This window comes from Ahaetulla prasina, chromosome 1 (assembly GCF_028640845.1).
Source record: "Ahaetulla prasina isolate Xishuangbanna chromosome 1, ASM2864084v1, whole genome shotgun sequence".
In the NCBI taxonomy this organism is placed as follows: Eukaryota; Metazoa; Chordata; class Lepidosauria; order Squamata; family Colubridae; genus Ahaetulla; species Ahaetulla prasina.
The window spans coordinates 300,578,116-300,596,160 of NC_080539.1; the positions used below are offsets into that span (position 1 = coordinate 300,578,116).

Consider the following 18,045-nt stretch of genomic DNA (forward strand, 5'->3'; position numbering starts at 1 on the left):
ACCTGTACAATTAGCACAGGGGCCCCCAAGGCTGTGTGCTCTCCCCACTTCTCTTCTCTCTGTATACCAATGACTGCATCTCCAATGATCCATCTGTTAAGCTACTGAAGTTCGCAGATGACACAACAGTGATTGGTCTCATTCGAGACAATGACGAATCCGCATATAGACGAGAGGTCGAACGACTAGCCTTGTGGTGCAACCAAAACAATCTGGAACTGAACACACTCAAAACCGTAGAAATGGTGGTAGACTTTAGGAAAAACCCTTCCATACTTCCACCTCTCACAATACTTGACAACACAGTATCAACAGTAGAAACCTTCAAATTTCTGGGTTCTATCATATCGCAAGATCTCAAATGGACAGCTAACATCAAAAACATCATTAAAAAAGGACAACAAAGAATGTTCTTTCTGCGTCAACTCAGTAAGCTCAAACTGCCCAAGGAGCTGCTGATCCAATTCTACAGAGGAATTATTGAGTCTGTCATTTGCACCTCTATAACTGTCTGGTTTGGTTCTGCAACCCAACAAGAAAAACACAGACTTCAGAGGATAATTAGAACTGCAGAAAAAATAATTGCTACCAACTTGCCTGCCATTGAGGACCTGTATACTGCACGAATCAAGAAGAGGGCCGTGAAAATATTTGCAGATCCCTCGCATCCAGGACATAAACTGTTTCAACTCCTACCCTCAAAACGACGCTATAGAGCACTGAACACCAGAACAACTAGACACAAGAACAGTTTTTTCCCGAAGGCCATCACTCTGCTAAACAAATAATTCCCTCAACACTGTCAGACTATTTACTGAATCTGCACTATTATTAATCGTTTCATAGTTCCCATCACCGATCTCTTTCCACTTATGACTGTATGACTATAACTTGTTGCTGGCAATCCTTATGATTTATATTGATATATTGATCATCAATTGTGTTGTAAATGTTGTACCTTGATGAACGTATCTTTTCTTTTATGTACACTGAGAGCATATGCACCAAGACAAATTCCTTGTGTCCAATCACACTTGGCCAATAAAATTCTATTCTATTCTTCTATTCTATTCTATACACCAAGACAAATTCCTGGTGTGTCCAATCAGACTTGGCCAATAAAGAATTCTGTTCTGTTCTGTTCTGTTCTGTTCTGTTCTATTCTATTCTATTCTATTCTATTCTATTCTATTCTATTCTATTCTATTCTATTCTATTCTATTCTATTCTATTCTATTCTATTCTATTCTATTCTATTCTAAAGGGAAGGAAGAATCAGAGTATCGTAACACATGGGAACAATTTTACCATTGGATAGAAAACGAATATGGACAAAAAGTGGTATAAAATTGAATAAATTTGGAAGGAAAATGTCTTAATAGGAGATATATTAAATTGAAATGTAAAAGCAAAGAAATATATATATATTAAGAAAATGATGGTAAGCGTTAATAATGATGACATAAGAATTTGTACCTAGATGACATATTAACAATGTAATGTTTGTTTTAAAATAAAAAAACTTTTTATAAAAAAAAGAAGTAAGCACTTTCCATTGCCTTCTCTCACACACATCAACCCTAATCCATGCTCAATCTTCATTCTAAGATTTATCTACTTGCATCAGTTGTTATCACTCTCAGCTTCCCAGTAAATCAAGGGTCTGAGCTGGCTGGCTGATGGAAGAAAACTGCTAAAGACAGTGGTGTCAACTATGTAAGTTGGCCTTTTAGTCTGTAGCTTTGAATATACAACATGTATTAAGAAATAATAATAGACTTCATGCAAAAGATTAGTGATGGTCATTTCATTCACTGGGCTAATAGCCAACTTGTCTCCAAGTTTAATACTGAAGAGTGATTCTTAATATTAAGCTCTAATACTACTCTTGTAATGGAACCATGAATTTTATTGGCAAAACCAAGGACATACTGCATACTTAATTTGAAAGCTAATGTTACAAAATCCCTAGAGCTACAACATTATCTCACTATGTAGTCAATGCACCCAACCAATAAAACCAATAAAATAAACCCCATATAAGCAGGGGGAAATTAAGACCTCACTCAACTTTTACATCTCTATCACCAACCTCCTACACAATTCGATAGCTTGCACAAATTCTGCATACAAAGCCTACATAAGTATAGCAGACCTACTTTTACAAATGCACACTTTTAAGAATGGTGGTAGGGCCAGGAATTGGCCTATAAATCCATTTTCCCTTTAAACAATTTTCATTGATTAAGAAGCACATCTCTCTTTGAAGGGACAGATGTGAACACACTAACAAAATCCTCAGTGAAATCAATGCATCCAACCAGGCATAAAACAACTGTGATTGAGGGAAATACTGAAGAGAAGACTTGGCTTGGAATGCCAAATGGGTTGTCATAATTCATTTTCCGGCCCTCTTTTTGGGGGCTATCATTTATCCACTTACACATCTCCTACAGAATCCCCGTTTTTCTTCTCGGAAAGCATTCCAGCAGTTTTTAGAGCATTGCAGGATTTTTGGGATGAGCTCTAAGATCCAGTATAAGAATGAGTGACCTGTGGATAGGTTCTTGAGTAAGGGCAGGTTCAGGCCAAAAGTGGCAAGGATTCAGGTGAGGGCTATTTGTAAAGGAGATGAAGGAAAGAGGAAATAACCCTAGTAGATCCGCTCCAGGTTTCTTTCCCCATATCAGTTATTAAGTTTAAAAACCCCTGGTTAAAAAGGTTAGAGATATATGCGCTCCAAAGTCCCTTGAATTTGAAAAACATGCACTAAAATAAATGAAACTTACTTGATAGATTTTAAGGCATTACAGCTGTATATACCAGCCAGTGTTGCACTACTAAGTATTAAAAGAATCAGCTCTGAGAACATTAGATGATTAAAAACAAAAACAAACGAACAAAACAAAACTCTTGATTCTGCTGCCGTTCCTATTAAAGCCTTGAGAACACAAACATGAATTACTGTTGTGCTGAGTCTTAGCGGCAGTAAAGGGGGATTGAAAATCATTGTTTGAAACTCAAGTAAAAAGGGACAACAGGAAAAAGTTTTTACAGAGGGTACAATATTGGAATGAATGTCTGAAGCACATATTAATGAGAAGCAGACTCATGGGAAAGAAGGCTCCAGGATAACCTAAAAAAAATAAATTCTATGGATACTAAATATTGATAACTAACTGTCACAGATCGGAGGCTCAACTGATATCAGCAGAATTCAGATAGTGGGAATTTTTCCAGGATCCTAACCTGTAAGAAAATTGATGAAATGTTGGCTCCGGTCTATGACCAGAGCTGATCCAAGGACCATTTGCAACTGGTCTTCTCACTGGTGACATCCCAGATTTGGAACACCCTCCGCTGACACCAATGTTCTGCCTTTTCCAGTGGCAAACTGAAATATTTTTCTATGCACAATGCTTTGGAAGTAATTCTTGAATCCCACTCTGCGTTTACAATTCAACTTATTTTATTGCATTTAATTTTTTCTGACCTAAAGCTTTAGGATGAAGATGTGATGCAAAAATTCCCAAAACACCTATAAGAATCCAAAAGGGAATTTACAGAGGTGAAGCTGAAATCATGCCAGAGAACTGCAGATTGCCAGCTCTGTTGGGAGAAGCCAAGTAAAAACGGAATCTACATTACCTGCAGGATTAAGCAGTAATTTATAAACATTAGATTCCCAATGAAATCACAATGTGTTCAAAAGAAAATCATCTCAACCAGCTATATGCCAACAGTGCATTTTTCCAGCTCAAATTTAGGTGAGGAAACTTTGACCATACTAGAGCTACAGAAGCAATAAGTAAGAACTGTGGCAGGATCAACTTCCTTCAAAATTTTGCTTCAGATATTTCCCCCTTCCCCCCCCCCCGTGTTCCTCTCAGGGAAGTATATTTTAAAGAATCAAAATTGCTTTATCTCCTTCAGCATTTTAATGAGATTCCTCCCCGTTGCCACTTATGGGTTAAGAAAATGCATCCACGGCAATCACCTCTGGTCAATGGCTTGTGAAGAACTGGCGCTTAAATAATGTATCTGCCAGAAGGCCAAAACCTACTCCCTGACACATCTTTTGTACAACTTGGGATGTGAACTTACTAACATGATACGCTCTGCAGATGTTCACTGTGAATATGTGGGTGTACACAAAAAATCATCATCTCTTAGCTGAGCATGGTGGTTTAAAGCAGGGGTCTCCAACCTTGGTCCCTTTAAGACTTGTGGACTTCAACTCCCAGAGTCCCTGCTTTAAAGCTGCAAAGCTGGCTGAGGAACTCTGGGAGTTGAAGTCCACAAGTCTTAAAGGGACCAAGGTTGGAGACTCCTGCTTTAAAGGACTTCTATTCATGTTTGCTGGAACACAACTCAGCTCAGCCAAGAACCTGACTACAGGTCATCCTCGACTTACAACAGTTCAGTTACTGACTGTTTGAAGTTAGAACAGCACCGAAAAAAGCGCCTTATGACCATTTTTCACACTTATGACCATTACAGCATCCCCATCGTTATGTGATTTACATTCGGATGCTTGACAATGATGGCTGCAGTGTCCTGGGTTCATGTGATTTACCTTTTGTGACCTTCTGACAAGCAAAATCAATGGGGGAAGCCAGATTCACTTAACAAATGTGGCAAGAAAAATCGTAAAATGGGGCAAAGCTCATTTAACAAATTTCTCACTTAACTTAACGACATAAATTTTGGGCTCAATTGTGGCCGTAAAGTGAGGACTACCTGTACATTCAAACAGAAGCTCTCTCACACTTTTTGATCATATTTGAAACACCAGGGGTGGACAGCAGCCTAGAGGCCCACCCTTATAGCCAAGTAGTTTTGAATCCTCTTGTGAACGAGCTGAACATCTGCAGAAGCCTAATCTATATGGGAAAGAGTAACGAATCATTATGTGAAAGTCAAGCAGACTTTCAAGCAGAACTCCTTGGTCTGAATAATCTGGTGTTTCTTTGACAAACCAGCGACTATTTGACACATCTGATGTAGCACAACATGCAGAATCTCCCCCTGAAGGAACAGAAAATTAGGGCAGGTAATTAAGGTAATTAACCATGAAAATGCAGTGAGCATGTGTGATGTAATTGGCTATGATGTCAGTGGGCAGGATTTTTTAAATGCCACGTTATTGTTTCTGTATTGCTTAAGACCTTTGCTTACTGGAGCATAGTCGATGCATTAAATCAAGTCACAATGTTAATCAGTTTAGCTCGGTGTGGTTATTCCACACTAACTGGCAAGAGTTCTCTGAGATTAAACGCAGAAATAATGTCTTACTTTTTTTTTTTAACTAGTGATGCCTTTATCATGTAAAATCACTGAACTATCTGCTTTTTCCTGAGCAAGGTGAGGACAGGATGCTAATTTGCTTGCATTCCATAACAGAATCTCACAGTGACATCAACTGGAATAAACTGTAGAGATACACAGAGGAAAACACATCCATGGAGTGGACTGTTACGTTGTAGAAGACTATTATTAAGGCTTTCCTGAAAGAGATGATTACATTGGAGGCATATTAATTCTTCCCTCTTCAACATTTAAATAAAAACCTTTTGAATCAAAAGAAAGTGGCAATAGAAAAGGAACAGGTAACCAAATTCTGTCTGGTGAATGTTTCTTATTCAATGTTCAAGTAGGCTTTGCTAATAGAGGAATTTGTTTACAGGATCTGCTACGTCAGAGATTAATATAGTAATATAGTATACTGTATCATTATTTAGTAATACACAATCCCATTATAGTAAAATCTAATTTGCTATATGAAAATTATTGAGTCCATTCTTGAAAACTGATTGAAAAATCATTCTCAAAGTAATGAACTATTACTGCTTTTTTTAAAAAAAGGAATTATTAATTTGGTTCATGAAAAGAATAGCTAATTGATGAGAGCAGCCTTCCCCAACCAGATGCCCTCTGGATGGGTGGGATTTTAAATTTCATAATTCCCAGTCAGCATAACCCACAGGAGAAGAAATCTATCATATCTGGAAGGCAGCAAATTGGGGAATCCTAGATTAATTTGGTAATTCAAGGTTTTGATGGTCAAGGATAATTCAATCCATTAAGTATATGCAGCTAACATGATCAAGACTCTATTGGCTTGAGTTTTGAAGTGTTTTAGTATTAAATCTTGGCAGATTCTTTAAAATAAATATTAAGCAACTGTTAGGCTATTTAGGCCTTCAAAAAGCTTCTATATATCCATTAATTCATCTCTGAGAAAGAGAAGGAACTAGATCCTGCTACAAGATTCTTATGTAGAAAAGGTAAGTATGGAAACTAGAGGAGAGGAGAGGAGGGTCCATGTTAACCATGTTTACCTGTGATGGATGAAAATTGTAGGGTTAAATACAGATGACTATTAAAATAAAGAAAATTAGTTACTTACACAGTTTCATCATTCTTGAATTCCAATTCTCCATAACTGTCTTCAAAATCCTCTCCACCTCCTTTTGCTGTTCCTTCAACTGTTCTAAAGGGGACTATGACTGTACCCCGTGCACCAGATGTTCTAAGAACTTTCACCTCCATCACCCCAATGCTCTCACTGATATGTATCACATCACACTCGAAGGTGAAGATGCCTGCATGGTCATCATCTAAGATAGTCACAGTGGCCACACAAGGTGAGACCAGTATGGCCTTGGGATATGGCAGTTTGTTGAGTTCAGGAGGTTCCTCTGCATCAATCACCCGTAGGTTGCTAAGACGCACAAAAAAGTGCTCATCCTCTTCAAAGATATCATCATCAATGATCCCTATGGAGAACTCTTTCTGGGTCTCTCCAGACTTTAAAACAACTGTCCCTTCTGTAAATTCGTAGTCAGCCCCAGCATTAGCAGAGCCATCTTCTGTTTTGTAATCCACATAGATGGTCTTGGAGACATCACCTCCTTTCCGGACAACAGTTAGGAGGACAGCACCACAGTTCTCAAGACACTGATAGGAGCAAGGATCAAAATAAATTTTGGAGATGAATTCTTCTGGCTCCTCTGGCCGTACTTCATGCAAGCTAGTACTCCTCTTGGCTTGATCAGCTGCATGCTTTTTGAGAATATTTCCTGCTCCAGTCATCATCCTGGTAGCTTGAATCCGATAGAACGCTCTGCTTTTTTGCTGGTGGGATAAAGCATAGTAGTTGGCCATTTCTACCAGCTGATCTAAGTCTTTTTCTGGGTGCTTTTGTTTCAGGTCCTTGAGGATCCGGATCATCTCTTTGCGAGACTCATCCACCTCTTTTCCCTCCATAGGCACTAGGTTTCCATCTAAAAAATGGGAGTTCATCATCTTACCATCCATTTCAATCCCTTTGGGGTGATCCCCTTCTGTCTCAATGATAATACCCCTGTGTTTGTCAGTACGGTACTTTTTGTGCATATATTTATAGAGAAACAGCCTTCTGTCTGCAATCCAAGCCAGGATGACACAAACAGGGAAGAAAAACAGAGTGAGCAAGCCTTCCCATACCTGAACCACACCTGGAGAAAAGACCGCAAGGATCATGTATAACCAGATATAGGCAAAGATGCTCCAGGCAGCCGTGACAAAGAAAACCCTCAAATGTTTTATCTTCCTCGTCTCCCCATCAGGAATGACATAGACACAGATGGCTATGATGATAAACATATTGAAAGCTGCACTACCAACGATGGTAGAAGGGCCCAGCTCACCAGCAATGAATCCATGACCACATACCTCTATCAATGACAAAAGGATCTCCGGAGCAGAGGAACCAAGAGCCATGAGGGTCAAATTGGAAACGGTTTCATTCCATATTCGGATGGTGGTGGTGATGGCTTCTCCGTTGGGTTTCCTGACTGTAATCTCTTTCTCTTGGGATGTAATGACTTCTATGGAAGCCATGAAACGGTCGGCAATGATAGAAACTCCAAGAAACATATATATGAGTGCCACAAAATAAACAATAACTCTGGCAATTTTGTCCCCCAAGGATGGGTTTTCTGGGTACCATATTGGCAGGATAACACCCTCCTTGCACTCTGAAGAACCGGAGCATGAGGTGTTATGTCCTATGTTTGGTGAATCTGTCCCTGTGCCAGCATCTACTTGTAGACCATGTAAAAAAAGGACAAAAGTAAAAAGCCCAAACCGGAGGAAGGCTGAGGTGACAGGTTGTAACTTTAACCGCGCCATACACAAGGCTTAACATCCACAGCACAGGAGCAAAGGTCTTCTGTTCAGGTTAAGAATCTGAAATAAAAAGATTAAAACCATGAGACTGAAAGAAATAAAAGGAAGAACTGACATTACAATTAATGCCATTAATATTCATGTGTTCTGTTATTCACAACTAGTTATACTATCTGATGTATCGTAATCATATTTGGTTAATTTTACGTGGATCACACAAGATTGAATTATTTGCTTATTACAGGGGGGTCAAACTCAAGGCCCGTGGCCTGGTTGCTCAAATCTGGCCCACAGGCCAGCCTGGAAATAGCAAAGGGCTGGCCCACAGTGCCTCTGGCAGCCAAAATGACGCATGGGGACCTGCGCGGCCTCCTTGTGCCCCGTTTTCAGCCTGAAGAGCCTCCTGCAGTACCTTGCTGGCCAAAATGGGGAGTGGGTGGGGGGCTTTTGGCCAGCAGGGTACTGCATGAGGCATCTGTCCTATCTCCTCCCTCCCACCCCAGGCGACCCACAGAGGAGAACTACAATGCTGATCCAGCCCTCAAAGAAATCCAGTTTGATACCCCTGGCTTATCAGTAGAATAGAGGGAAACTGTCTGTACTGAGCACAGAATAACCAACCTTGTTATTTATCTTAGACATGATTACTATCTTGATATCAACTGAATTGTTATCAAAGAATCACATCAGGTATTCCAATTTTGCCCTAAAGCAAGATAACATGATAAATTGGCACTTGTTTATGATATAATCCTATGAATGTTGGTTAGAATAAGATCCTAGTAATTCCTAGTAAAGAGCTGCAAAATGTTCTGAAGTCAACACTAATTTTAACTTACTGATTGCAACTCTACCACCAGGGAGATTGGACTGAAAGAACCCTTCTAGGACACTCAATAAACGCAGTGCCTGAATAGGAAATTGAACTGGGTTTCCCCGGTTCAGCTTTTCTTGGTTCAAATTCAACATCTTATCCAGATTTTGTTTTGATTTGAATTGTGTGAGTGGCTGTCCACCTTATAAGGTAGTCCAGACAAGAAGCACATCCTAGATGTGCTAGCTCAAGAAGTACTAGCTCTATCATACGGTACATTAAACAGTCTTAGAAGTAGAAGTCTCTCCTCTCACCTTTACAGTTCAAGAAGCTAGGGATGGTCCCTTTTAAGATGTTTACCTACACCTATTCTTTCAGCTGCCCCTTATCTGACAATTGCCTACTCTTCCACTCTTCCATCTGTCTTCCAACTTCATTCCCACATATTATTACAGTTGCTGAAACAAATTTGAGGGTATGGTATAAGTATTTAAAATAAATACAGAACAGGTTCAATATTTCAGAACGATGATAATATTTTCTGTTAAGATCTGGGTGTCCATATTAGTGGACGGACATATAGATCTCATTTGAAAAATCTAGTAAGACATAGTTAAAGTGGCTCAAGTTTACTCTTTTCTTTTTCTTCTGGAAAGCATTGTGAAAGAAGATTGGCGAAATAGCACTATAACATAGGGCCACTATTTTTGACTACCATACAGTGAAGAAAAGCAGCATCAATAAAAATAAATCCGATTTGAAATAAACTCTAAAATCTGTATGTGAAATAGTATTTAGCTTGAGTATACTAATTTTAATCCCAGAATTGAAAAATGGTTTTCTAAAAAAGGTTTTCCTAGGGTGATGTCCCTTGATATAGAATCCAGACATGCTGGACTACAGCTGACAAAATTCTTGGTTCACAATTCTAGGAAATGTAGTTCAATGAATCTAAATTGGGAAAAGCTGCTTTAGAAAATTCTGTAAAATTTAGGACAGCCATACAGTGAAACAACAAATACCTACGCGTGCTTCAGGCATCTATTAAACCTGGCTGCAACTAATTTTCAGAGCTAGAACAGAAAATAGCATCCAGCACTCAACATCCCTGGACTTAAAAAATGATTATACAGGTAGTCCTTGATGTACATCTATAATTCAGTCCAATATTTCTGTCGTTAAGTGAGACATTTGTTAAGCAAGTTTTGCCTCATCATATGACCTTTTTTGCCACAGTTGTTAACTAGAATCACTGCAGTTGTTAAGTTAGTAACAGCTTGTTAAATTGTTAAATGAATCTGACTTTCCCATTGATTTTGCTTGTCAGAAGGCCGGAAAAGGTGATCACATCACCTCAGAACTTTGCAACTGTCATAGATACAAGTCAGTTGCCAAGCATCTGAATTTTGATCACGTGACCAAGGGGATGCTGCAACAGTCATAAGTGTGAAAAATGGTCATAAGTCACTTTTTTCAGTGCCGTTGTAACTTCGAACGGTCACTAAATGAACTGTTGTAAGTCGAGGACTACCTAAGTTGAGGGAAGAAGAAGTGAAAGATAACAGATAAAATGGAAGGATTGAATCGAAGACTTATTTCTAGCAAGCAGTTTTCTGTGTAATTATCAGAAGTCAATGGCATCTAACTAACTCATATCCAGTGGCTAAACAAGCTATTTTGACATTTGAGGCCAATTACCTATACATTCTTCTTGCTGATAGTCCAAATGCAACATAAATAAATTAAATGTTATGGGTTGCCCTTTCATGATATTCCAAATGCCTTGTTCTGTTAATAATATGGATGGACAGCTCCATTAACATTGCCAACATGGAGAAATACACCATTTTTAATTTTTGAGCCATCAATACGGATAGCAAAATCAGGAGGGGTCATGTGGGGTGAGGCAGGAGCTTACAAAATATTTATGTCGCTTTAAAATCTCCTTCCCTCCTTCTCAGGAATTCAATCTCGCATTTTGAGAAGCAGACTCAAAACACAAGACCTATTATTGCTCACTATTGCCAAGGTCCATCTACTGTTTTCTGAAGTCTGAATTTAAACAATCTATGTGCAAGCTCGAATGGTCACTAAATGAACTGTTGTAAGTCGAGGACTACCTAAATTGAGGGAAGAAGAAGTGAAGATAACAGATAAAATGGAAGGATTGAATCGAAGACTTATTTCTAGCAAGCAGTTTTCTGTGTAATTATCAGAAGTCAATGGCATCTAACTAACTCATATCCAGTGGCTAAACAAGCTATTTTGACATTTGAGGCCAATTACCTATACATTCTTCTTGCTGATAGTCCAAATGCAACATAAATAAATTAAATGTTATGGGTTGCCCTTTCATGATATTCCAAATGCCTTGTTCTGTTAATAATATGGATGGACAGCTCCATTAACATTGCCAACATGGAGAAATACACAATTTTTAATTTTTGAGCCATCAATACGGATAGCAAAATCAGGAGGGGTCATGTGGGGTGAGGCAGGAGCTTACAAAATATTTATGTCGCTTTAAAATCTCCTTCCCTCCTTCTCAGGAATTCAATCTCGCATTTTGAGAAGCAGACTCAAAACACAAGGCCTATTATTGCTCACTATTGCCAAGGTCCATCTACTGTTTTCTGAAGTCTGAATTTAAACAATCTATGTGCAAGCTCAAATGGTCAGACATCCCTATTTGGGGAAATGTTCAGTAGCATTGTTAGAGGAACTTTATGCACACAGTACGATTAGGTTTACATGCCTAATCATACAGGTTATCGAAAATCCAAACAAAACGTAATATAATGTACTATAAAAATTACTATAATGTAATATAAAGGAATCATTTGAACATTATTGGTGTAAACAGGTATATCTAAAAGGGAAGTTTTCTCACTGGGTTGCCTCACTCATTTCTCCCTAAATATCAATGATTATTGGTGTTTAATGTCAACTGTTAATAATAAAAAAGCTTCCAGATAAGACTATTTAATGACAAACAAAAGTAGAAGAAAGGAGCAAATAATGATACGAATGGCAAGAAACAGGGCTGACAAAGTGAAGGAAACGAAGTGAAGATAACTGATTTTTTAATATCTGGATCACAAATCCATATTAAGCAATCTTGAGATGGTTGAAGATTAAAATGAAATAACACATCTTCTAGGCCATGGGTCTCCAACCTTGGCAACTTTAAGACTTGTGGACTTCAACTCCCAGAATTCCTCAGCCAGCTGGCTGAGGAATTCTGGGAGCTGAAGTCTACAAGTCTACAAGTTGCCAAGGTTGGAGACCCCTGTTCTAGGCCATGGGTCCCCAACCTCTGGTCTGTGTACCGGTACTGGACCAGGGCATGCCAGAAACCAAGCCAGGCAAATAAGTGAAGCCCCATCCACGGCATGCAGGCAGCACACAAAACCACATCCCCTCTGGTCCGCAGAAAAATCTCTCTCTAGGGAACGGGTCCCTGGTGCTCAAAAGATTGGGAACCACAGTTCTAGGCATTATACTGATGGTGTCAGACATAACAGATTCTTTCTGCCTTCCTCTCTGAAAATCCAGTTATTTACTTCCTTTTTTAATTTAGATCTGACTTTCTGGAGATGAGAGATTAAGATTACAGACAAGAATCTGGGGCAAAACCTCTTTTTAACTAGTCAAAGTATATCATTGTTGCTGGAAGACTCGTGACAAATACTTTTAAGAGAGGTAGCAGACACGTTTCTGTATTTTCACAGTATGCAGTGACTAGAATTTCCAGTGCTACAGCTAAGGCTGGAAGACAACCTTTGCAAAAGATAAATATGTGCGCCGAGATCTGGTGAAGTGTAGCTCAAGATTAAGCTTTCAGCCAGCAGCAACTGTGGTGTAATATCACTCATAATCCTTAGGGACAAATAGCCTTCGACAAAGAAAGGACCAATAATTTTCAAATTCCGCAGGGGGATATTGTATGTCAATCTGTAACTGAAATCATATAAACATCAAGAATCCAAGGGCACACTAAAGACTAACTGATGGCGCAGATTTCCAAAAACTGGAGACTATCATTAAAATCCTTGATCCTCACAGAAAAGATTAAATACATTTGTGTATGCTATTTTGTGTATGCATCACTATTTTTCTAAACAGTCACAAAATGCAACAGCTTCCACTTGTTTTCAATTATTGTCAGATCATGCAATATTGAAATAACCCCACAGATTTCAACAGTATAATAATTATTCTGCTTCTTAATAATACAGTATTTTCCAAGATGGTAATTCTTAAGGAGATTAGAGGAACTGTTAGGGCAGTGGTAGTCAACCTGGTCCTTACCGCCCACTAATGGGCGTTCCAGCTTTCATGGTGGGCGGTAGGGGTTTTTTCCGATACTGAAGCACTTTCCTTTTTTTTAATTTAATTGACTTTTAAAAAAATGTTCATAGCATTATTTAAAAACATTTTCATTAGGTTTTCATAAAATTCCCTGTGACAATTTAAATTTCTGAAAATATACTATTTGTATTGCCCACGCATAAGTTTAGTTCACGTTATGTAAGTGAAACTAAATGGTGCTATAGTGCGACCGCAAACAAAAGAGCCTCGTCCCAGAATAACTCATGCATCTCCCCCCACACAACCCAGCTGTAACAGATAAGCAGAGCTGGTAGCCGGCACGCCCCCCCCCAAACCCAATCCACAATGCGTGAGAGGCATGCGCAGACGACAATTTATACACTTTATAAATCACCATTACTGTGGAACCAGTGGGCGGTTAGAAAATTTTACTACTAACAGAGATACAAAAGTGGGCGGTAGGTATAAAAAGGTTGACTACCCCTATGTTAGGAGCCATCCCAATTTAGAAGTTTTTTGTTTACATGTATTGAAGATCATGCCCAGATTATATGCTACTTCACTAGAATCAAGCGCTATCCATGTTACCTAGTTAACCTTCTTAAGAACATAAGAAAAAGACATCTAATCCAGGATGACTGATCAGATACAATCAGGTAATTCACAATAATAGCTCTATATTCTTCTAAAATTTGTTGCCTGTAATTAAGAAAACACTAGTCGGCATCAGAAAAAAGTAGTTGTCAGTAGTCCTAATCTTCATGAATTTCCATAGCCCCCTTTTAAAATCCTATAAAATTATAATCATGTCTAATAGTAGCGAATTCCACAGTTAACCTACGTATTAAGATGTTTACATTTTTGAATGGACCCTAGACAACAAATTGCATCATGCCATACAGTACATCTTTCAAAACACTTGAGCTTTCCACTTGTTTCCTGTTTAGGTATTCCAAATAAAGATATAAACATGTATTATAATAATTGGAAATGTTGCTTGTCTAGAGAAATGCACAATCTTAGCTATATGTTTGACTTATGTGAGCCAACTGACTGTACATTGCTGGCAGCAATTCCATCTCTTCTCTTAAATAACCCTTTAAATTATGAAACATAACAATTAAAAGAAGCCAGGAATCCTCAGTCTTTGGGGGCTGATGAGTGCATTTAGAATTTTGGAACATAAGGTGTTGCATAATGTGAGTATATTTTGGAACATAATATGGGCACTCTCACAAAAGGGCATAACCGCTTACAAAATATAGATTTATATGAATGCTCTCTACTGTATTTTCCAACTTGCCCTCCATAGGATGCTCTTAATTCCTTGGCATGCAGTTGGGACACCCTTTCAAACAAAGCACTGGACCTCAGCCACCTATCATGTTCAATGGAGGCTTACAGCATCGACTGAAGCCCAATGGCTTTTTGAGAGGGGGGTTGGGGAACGATAAAGAAGAGTCTGGAGACTGGAGTTCACAGCCTTTCAGTTTCTCATTTTTGCTTATGAAATTTAAAAAAAAAACAGTAAAAATCAGGAAGGTAAGATTAGTAGTTGCCAAAGGAGACCTCATGGGAACCTTGTCGCCTACAGATGCCATGCCTGCGGTCTGATCTAAGCACAGTACACAAAATTGTCTGCTACAACGTCTTATCTGTCAATGACTTCTTCAGCTTCAACCACAATAATACATGGGCAAACTATTGATACAAACCAGGGGTGAAATCCAGCAGGTTCTGGAGAACTGGTAGCGGAAATTTTGAATAGTTTGGAGAACCGGCAAATACCACCTTTGGCTGGCCCCAAAGTGGGATGGGAATGGAGATTTTGCAATATCCTTCTCCCAGGAGTTGGGAGGGAATGGGGATTTTGCAGTATCCTTCCCCTGCCACGCCCACTAAGTGATGCCCACCAAGCCACGCCCACTGAACTGGGAGTAAAAAAATTTGGATTTTACCACTGACACAAACTCAAAATAAACCACTCCAAACTCCACTGCAGAAAACACAACTTTAGCAACAGAGTGGTCAACACCTGGAATGCTCTACCAGACTACGTTGTTACAGCCTCAAACCCTCACAGTGTCAACCTCAAACTGTCCACTGTGGACCTCATCCCATTCCTAAGAAGTCCATAAAGAAGACGTACCCTTTCTTACTGTCCCCATTTATCTGTACTTACTTCCTTTGTTTATGTTTATGATTATAACTATACCTGCTATCTTGTACATGTTTGACAAACAAATAAAATAAAATAAAAATAAATACCGTATTTTTCAGAGTGTAAGACGCATTTTTTTTCCCTTCTAAAAGAGGCTGAAAATTTGGGTGCGAATTTAGCTTTTTCAAAGCTTTTTTTCAGACCTAATGAGGCGCTAGTGAGTGAAGCGATCTGTCCTTTGCCTGCTCCCTCCGATTCTGAGCTGTGCTTTACAAGCTTTTTTTCAGTGAAGCAATCTTCCGGCTCTCGGCTGTGAAGCCGAGCAGGGAATAAAAACCAGCAAACTAATGAGCTGAAGCTGACCAGACTAAGAACGCTAGCCAGATGAAAATCTGGTAGGCAGATTTTTTTTCCTATTTTCCTGCCCAAAAACTAAGCTGCGTCTTATACTCCAGTGCGTCTTATACTCCAAAAAATACGGTAAATGTTTGGGATCTGAGGACTTAGTTAACAACTTTCAAAAATCAGCATATATTGATCCTCTATTCCCAACACTTCTGTCCTCAAAAATATTTCATCAGAAAGGATAGGCTGCCCTCCCCCATAGCTGAAAGAGGAATTGAACACAGAGATCTAATGTGCACTGTGTATTGTGCACAGCATCTATGTCACAGTCAATTGCTCTTTTTCCTTTTTCTATTGCAGTTTTCCTGCAGAAAGGAAGTGGAACAAATGTATCCATGACTGGTCCTAAGAAACTTTTTCTCTCAAGAAAGGTCCAGCTGATTTCAGACATTAGAATCCCATGTGTAATATCAAACAGAAGGTGTAGATGGCATCTAATTCTATGACCATATAAGGCAGGGGTGTCAAACTCAAGGCCTGCCGGCAGGATCCGGCCCGCAGGGTGCTTAGATCTGACCCATAGTGCCACCCTGAAAACAGTGAAGGACCGGCCTGTGGTGCCTCTGCCACCAAAAACGAAGCTCGGAAGGACCATGCACAGCCTTCTTCAAGCAAAAACGGAGCCCAGGGGGACAGCCTGGGAGGCCGTCATGGCCGAAAATGGAGCCTGGGGGCCCAAGCACAATCCCCCTGACCTCTGTTTTTATTGGCAGAGGGCTGCAGGAGGCCGCCATGGCTGAAAATGGAGCTCGGGAGCCCAATTTTGCTGGCGGAGTGCTTGGGTGGCCACAAGCGCCCCCAACACGAGTGACATCAAGCTGGCCATGCCTATCATGACCATGCCCACCTCGGTGCCCCGAGGTCAAACACAACCCTGACACAACCCTCAATGAAATCAAGTTTGACATCCCTGATATAAGGCATTTCACCCTCAAATTATAGTATACTGTGGAGATGGTGATTGGAATAAAAATAGTGCTAAGGCTAATAACAATAAAGACTACTACTAATAGGAGAAATAGAAAAGTGCCTTGAGTTTATACAGTAGTTAGCCGTGTGAAAACAGAGATGAGGAAGGAGGTTGCAAAGAGAAATAAAAACTTTCAAAGCCAGTGAAAAAAATGGATAAAGGTGAAGCTGAGAATAAATTAACTACTGCAATGCACATCCAGGCTCTCTGGAATAAATACACATATAACTAGGGAGGAATCGTGAAGCAATACTACCGAAGGGCAGGTGGTGATGGAAGGAGTGTGCTGTCTGTTGTGTTTATGGAGGTATAAGTAAAGTTTCTGGTACTAAACCCTCATGTGATGCACATCTTTCCCTAAGTCAGTGGTAGTCAACCTGGTCCTTACCGCCCACTAGTGGGCGTTCCAACTTTCATGGTGGGCGGTAGGGGTTTTGTCCGATACTGAAGCACTTTCCTTTTTTTTTTAATTTAATTGACTTTTTAAAAAATGTTCATAGCATTATTTAAAAACATTTTCATTAGATTTTCATAAACTTCCCCGTGACAATTTAAATTTCTGAAAATATACTATTCGTATCACCTGCGCATAAGTTTAGTTCACGTTATGTAAGTGAAACTAAATGGCGCTATAGTGCAACCGCAAACAAAAGAGCCTCGTCCCAGAATAGCTTGCGCATCTCCCCCTACACCACCCAGCTGTAACAGACAAGCAGAGCTGGTAGCCGGCGGCCCCCCCACAAACTAATCCACAATGCGCGAGAGGCATGTGCAGACGATGATACACTTTATAAATCACCATTACTGTGGAACCGGTGGGCAGTTAGAAAATTTTACTACTAACAGAGATACAAAAGTGGGCAGTAGGTATAAAAAGGTTGACTACCCCTGCCCTAAGTGATCCTCAAAGATACCAGTTGCTTTTATTTTTGAAACGTTCTTAACTTGCTAGGAAAGTTTCCATGGACCTGGGTAAAAACTGAGAAGAAAAAAATTTGAATTACATACCTATGTTACACTAGCACTTTTGGTATAAGGATTGCTTGAGATAACAGTAGCCCATCTTCGTTGTAAATTCCTTTAGCTGGGGTTTTGTGAGCTTAGGGCCGAAGTAGAAATCGTGTTTTGTACAAATGTTTCACTTTGCATTCAGCAACAGTTTAGAAGTGAGGATCGTGTACTCTGCTTGAA

The 18,045-nt window shown here is 39.5% G+C and overlaps 1 protein-coding gene across 1 annotated transcript in view; it reads right to left on the reverse strand.

The window, feature by feature from the left end:
* Window positions 1-18,045, reverse strand: part of SLC8A3 (solute carrier family 8 member A3) — a 276,874-nt gene that overhangs the window by 205,687 nt on the left and 53,142 nt on the right. Inside the window, exon 3 of the mRNA XM_058161924.1 lies at window positions 6,410-8,232. Coding sequence (XP_058017907.1) covers window positions 6,410-8,175 — 1,766 coding nt within the window. The 5' untranslated portion in view covers window positions 8,176-8,232. The remainder of the gene's footprint in view (window positions 1-6,409; window positions 8,233-18,045) is intronic.